The sequence below is a fragment of the Coptis chinensis genome, chromosome 5 (genome assembly GCF_015680905.1).
Source record: "Coptis chinensis isolate HL-2020 chromosome 5, ASM1568090v1, whole genome shotgun sequence".
NCBI lineage: Eukaryota > Viridiplantae > Streptophyta > Magnoliopsida > Ranunculales > Ranunculaceae > Coptis > Coptis chinensis.
The window spans coordinates 48,003,685-48,009,775 of NC_141460.1; the positions used below are offsets into that span (position 1 = coordinate 48,003,685).

Below are 6,091 nucleotides of genomic sequence, written 5' to 3' on the forward strand. Positions count from 1 at the left end.
TTCATTAAAGAATCTTGTTTTTCTCTCGAATATCCTATTGTTCCTCTCCTCCAAATCCAAAGAGATAAACGCATTTGTGACCGGTTTTAGTCGTCTTTCTTATCGCTTTTCCCTTGCTATTTTGACACGCCCCACTCAATTTCGCCTTGCCACGCCCTCATATATTCGCCTGTAACCTCGCTAATGACATCGATGAACACCATATATTCCGGCGCGAAAGAGCACTCGAAGAATAGGTGTTGATGGGTCTCTGTCTCCCTCCAGCATAACACACAAATGTCATCGTGTATAATGTCTCGCTGTCGCATTTTATCCCTTGTTTTCAGTCCTTCATTGAAGAACATCCATCCAATGAATGAGTGGCGTGGAATTCTGTTTGGAAACCAAATTAAGCCTTGCCAAGCTGGCGTCTGCCTAACATTCCTTAAGCTATCGTAAGTGTCCTTTAGCGTGAACTCTCCCCGTGAATGTCTCCTTCCATACCACACTATCATCTCCCTTCAATCTCCACCTCCTCTTCCATCATCGCCACTATCTCATTCATATGTATTACGATGTGTCGTGGAACAGCCCGTTTCCATTCTCTATTAAGTTCGATACTTTAGTATTAAAGTTACCTATGGAAGCATATCGTAATACTTGTGGGAACTTGTCTCTAAGTATTCTGCTGGATGCCAAGGGTCGCCCCGCGTGTTTGTGTTCCTTCCATCTCCGATCTTATACAAAATCAGATTCGACGCCGCCTCTTAACCCGAGACGTTCCTCCAAAATCCGGGAACAATCGGTTGGTATTTTCATTTCCCGAACCTCTTTTGCTTTATTAAGTTCTTCTTCACCCACTTAACCCAAATAGTTTCCTTATTACTTGCTATCTGCCATACTTGCTTCAGATTTGCTGCTTTGTTTGCTGTTTTCAAGTCTCTTATTCCCAGCCCTCCTTCATCCATAGGATAACACATGTCCTCCCAACTAATTAACGCATTCGCTGTCTTCAGGTCTGGGCCTTTCCACAAGAACTTTTTGCATAAGCTATTGATGTCTTCAATAGTCTTCATTGGAAGTATAAAAGAGGCAGTCCAGTATATACTCACGTTGTTTAGTACTGCTTTCACAAGTTGTAGCCTCCCTGCATAAGAGAGTGACTTTCCTTTCCAGCTCTGTATTCTTTTCTCTACTCTTTCATACAACGACATGCAATCTGAAGCTCTCAGTCTTGTTGTGATCAATGGCAGCCCCAGATACTTCACTGGCAGAGTTCCCACAGGAAATTGTAATGCATCTTGGATAGCATTACATTGAGCTTGGTCCATTCCGGAGAAGTATACTTGACTCTTGTTTATGTTTACCTCTAGTCCTGCACATTGCTTGAACTTCTGGAGATTTTGGCTTAGACACCTAGTCAGGTCCACTTCACCTTTCATGAATGCAAGTAGGTCATCTCGCAAATGAGATATGAGTTATAACCGGATCATAACATTTAATATGTAACTTGTACCTCCCATCCGCAACACTTCTCATCATAAGATCAGTGAAAAGATCCATAACCAGTACAAATAGATACGGTGACATTGGGTCTCCTTGTCTTATCCCTCTTGTACTTTTGAAATACCCATATGGAGACCCATTTAACATCATTGAGTATGTGACTGTTTCCATGCATACTTTAACCCAATTGATGAACCTGTCCGGTACCCCAATTCTCTTTAACGCAAATATTACTGCTTCCCATCTCACACAGTCATATGCTTTTTTTAGATCAATCTTCGCCATACATCTTGGAGGGTGAGATTCTCTGTGATAGTTGTGCACCAACTCATGTGACAACAATATGTTATCCTGTATGCTTCTTCCAGCTATAAAAGCAGATTGGTTATGTGTCACCAATCTAGGCATGAACTCCTTCATCCTTCTAGTTATAATCTTCGTAATGCATTTGTATATAACTGTGCAACATGCAATAGGTCTGTACTCTCCGAGAGTATTAGGGCATTGAACTTTAGGAATTAGGGTAATACATGTAGCATTTACCTCATTAAGCATTTTTCCTGAGTTAAAGAAGTTCCTTATTGCTTTTACAAAATCATCGCCTATAATCCTCCAGCAAGCCTTGAAAAATAGAGAACTTCCATTCCCGGTGCTTTGTCATTATCTATATCTGCTAAGACTTCTACTATCTCATCCCTCGAGATCTGTTCTTGCATCTGATCTTTTTCCTCTTGTCTTAGTGTTTCCCTTGGTTGCATTCCTTCAAACTCCGCAAAGCTTACCATTTGTAAATCCTCTGGGCTAAACAGCAGTTTGTAATAGTTAACACATTCATCTCCAATCTCATTCAGATCCTCTAATACCTTACCTTGTGCATCTTTCAAACATGTAATTCTGTTTGTGCTTCTCCTTGTCTTAACAGACTTAAAGAAATACTCCGTATTATCATCCCCCAGAATTATAACTTGATCCCTCGATTTCTGTTTGTAAAAAGATTCTTCTGTTTTTGCTGCCTTCACATATTCCCTGATGGCTATCCTTTCTTCCTTGATGAGATTCTGATTTATTGGATCCACTTGTAGTTTAGTCTGTACCACATTCATTTCTTTCTTTGTTACCTCTGCTCTAGTTTGTATCTGCCCCACTTCTTCTCTATTCCACCGTATCAGTTCCAGCTTTACATTTTTAAGTCTTCTCATGAAGGTATACATAGGATTCCCTACCACTTCGATTGCCCAAGCCCTCTCTACTGTTTCCACAAACCCTGTTTCTTTAATCCAACAGTTGAAAAATCGAAAACTCTTCTTCTTATAGTTCCTCTGTGTTAAGGGGTAAACCACCATAGGTGTATGGTCTGATGTAGCTCCTTGATTCAAGAATTCAGCTTGTGTATCCCCAAATTCGCTCACCCATTCCGCATTCACTAACACCCTATCTAATTTTCTCAAAGCTCTATTGTCTTGCTTATTGCTCCAGGTGAAAAGATGCCCTTTATATCTCATATCAACCAACCCAGCCATTGTAACACAATCAAGCAAGTCTTGAAAGTGTATAGTTCTTGTTTCTGATCCACCTACTCTTTCTTGAGGTTTGAGTACTGAGTTAAAGTCCCCTAATACAATCCATGGTAGTGTCGTGTCCGACATATTGACTAGATCATTCCATAATGTTCTCCTGCTGATCATATAATTTGACGCATACACCATTGTTATCAAGAATTTCTTTCCATTATTCATAGTACACTCCATTGTGATGCTCTGCCTATCCTTGAGTATCAGCACCATTTCGCAATCCTGTGTATTCCAACACAGCCATACTCTTCCCAGATCATCACTACTGTAATTATGTTCGCATTGCCATCCATTACACACCTTGTTCAGTATTTGTACCATATTCCCTTCCTTAACTCTTGTTTCTAATAACCCCAGAATACTTAGCTCAAACTTCCTTATCAGCTCTTTCACTTCGTAATGTTTGAACCCTTGATTGAATCCCCTCATATTCCAGCAACCGATTCTTGTCATAAAGATTTTTTGCTAGTGTTCAAGGGATCAGATTCCCCCCTTCAGACCTTCCTTTTTTGTCCACCCAGATGTGCCTTAGTGAGGAGAGTCGTTATTGGTACTTCTTTGGCCTTACTGCTCATTTGTACTTTTCTGTTTTGCTCCCCCTCTTTACTGCTCTTCTGTGGTGGCCGCTCTACTTGTTTCGGTATTTTCCCCATTTCCTTTCTCAGTATTGTACTTGTGCTGCTGTTTTCAGTTAGGTTCTTGAATCGGTTATCTCCATTACCGATCATATGTACTCCTCTCGCTTCTGTCCCCAGTGATTTCCCTCTGATGGTTGTGTCCGTTTCTTTCTCTGCCCTCTTATCACCTTCTTTTCCCTCATTCCCCACACCTTGCTTCGTTCTTTCCTCAGTTCTGTTATCCTCATCCTCATGTCTTTCTTCTTGATGCTCTTTCCCTTCTGTAAGCATCTCTTGTCTTTTACCATCTTTTTTCTGATTTTCCTTTCCTTTCTCTACTTGTGCTTTATCTCCGGCATTACTACCATCGCAGTGACTTCCCTTTTGCATCTCTTGAATCTCACCCCTTGATGTGTTTGTTCTATTTGTTCCTCGTCCCCCCGAACTTCCTTCCCCTTGCACTCTACTTCGAGCTCTGATCTATGTTTTTTACCCGGAGATTCCCATCCCTCATTCTCTTCTACATTGTGTTTTTCTTGTACTTCTTGAGTTTCTACAATGATCTCTTTGTTTTTCCTCCTTCTCGTCTTTTTGGCGGTTGATTACTATTCCCTTCATTGATTTCGTTAACCTTCCTTACCCATACTTTGTTCATCTCATCTCCCCATTTGCTTCTTCTTTGGGCACTTATGTTCTCGTATGTCCAAAGACTTCACAGTCCTTGCATTTCGGGGGCTTCGAGTTATATTCAAAAGAGACTTTGAATGCTCTCTTTTGATCCAAAGATAACTGGGATGCTTTCGATAATCTTGACATTTTGCATCAATCTCAATACAAACTTCGTGCATCGACGCTACGGACATATTCTCCGTTAATCACAAGAAACATCGGTATTCCTACAAAGACTTCCTACTTGGCTAAAGCCAACTTTGTTCCACATCTCCATTGGTAGGCCTTTTAACAACCACCCATATAGGGATGGTTCAAGTTCTCTTGTCTCCGCCTCCACAAAAAGCTTCCAAGGCCTCAGCACAAACAGTTGACTTGCAATGTGGAATGATCCGATATCCAATACTGCCTTCCTATCGTCATCTTTTTCAAACTTAAAGGTATACATTGTTTCTCCATAAGGTTTCATCACAAAACCTTTAATCCCCCAAGTTCTAGTTACAATCTCTTTAACATAATTGTAATTCAATCGTTTCCCTACAAAGGATCCAACAACAAGGTTTTCAAACTTTTTGTGGTAGTTTGTGAATTGCGAACTAGTGACATGTATCACTGGTTTCCGTTTACCTCAGTAAGTGGAACAAAAGAGAGTGTATCGCATCCTACTGCTTTCTTTCCTATTACCTCAGCCCATGTGCTCTTAACTTCTGATGCGTTTCCCTCCTTTTCTTGACCATCCATACTTGCCTTGCTCTTTCTCTCGTCCCATTATGCTCTCAGATCGCTATGCTCGACGGTTTTGTGGACTTTCACCTTGTTCTTTTGTCTTGTGTGCATTCAAGTCCGATGCTTTGACCCCATCGTCTTGGGTTTCTATGTTCTCGTTTCCCCATCGGACCTTTCTTCTTCTTTCTTGTCTCGTTCAATTTGTTTGATAGTTTCTCCGTTTTCTTGTTTAATCTTAGCCCTTCCTTGCCGGACCAGTAAATACGCAATGTTGTGTTAAACCGGCTTAAGTCTTCGATTGCTTTTACCGCTTCCACGGACCACGAAGCCTCTCGAGCAATGACTCCTTTGTTGGCTTAAGACTCTCCAATTCCGGGGACTCTTCTTTGTCTCTTCTTTTTCCAAATTCACAAACTCCTCCAAAGCCAGTTTTTCCTATACCTCTCTACCGATCCCTCACCATATTTTGCTCTCATATCACTCTCAAAGCTATCCACTTCCGGATCGGATCCATCGGATGAACTTTTCCCAAAGACTTTTAGATGGTGTGCTAGGAATTACTGCTGCTACAACCCTAGATTTTTTTGTGTTCTGCATGTTTTTTCTAATTTAATGTAAAGTTACTATACTACCCCTAATGAAACCAAATCACCCTATTTTTGCCACCATTAAAGCAAAAATATCTGTTTTCCTCCTGTCTAAACTCTTATACTCATCTAATATCTGATAGGATAGAGTCTTATACTCATCTGATATCAGATAGGATAGAGTCATATACTCATCTAATATCTGATAGGATAGAGTCCTATACTCATCTAATATCAGATAGGATAGAGTCCTATACTCAGTGGTTTATCCTTATCTTGGTGGGCGTCTATCCAACCTTATTCCAACACTTGGGATATAAAGTTGACCTTCTGTGCTAATGGCTAACACCAATATAATTTTTTCTTAGGACTATATTCTCCCATGATACCTCCAATACCGCTCTTGCCGTGCTCATAAAGCGATGACCATAGATGA

The 6,091-nt window shown here is 40.7% G+C and overlaps 2 protein-coding genes across 2 annotated transcripts; both read right to left on the reverse strand.

Annotated features, from left to right (window-relative positions):
* Positions 1-1,434: 1,434 nt before the first annotated feature.
* Positions 1,435-1,905, reverse strand: LOC147497735 (secreted RxLR effector protein 78-like). Its single transcript, XM_086562989.1, has one exon. The coding sequence runs from the start codon at positions 1,903-1,905 to the stop codon at positions 1,435-1,437; it is 471 nt and encodes a 156-aa protein (XP_086419115.1).
* Positions 1,906-2,087: 182 nt separating this feature from the next.
* LOC147497736 (uncharacterized) lies at positions 2,088-3,269 on the reverse strand. Its single transcript, XM_086562990.1, has one exon. It carries the CDS (start codon positions 3,267-3,269, stop codon positions 2,088-2,090), a length of 1,182 nt encoding a protein of 393 aa, XP_086419116.1.
* Positions 3,270-6,091: the final 2,822 nt, after the last annotated feature.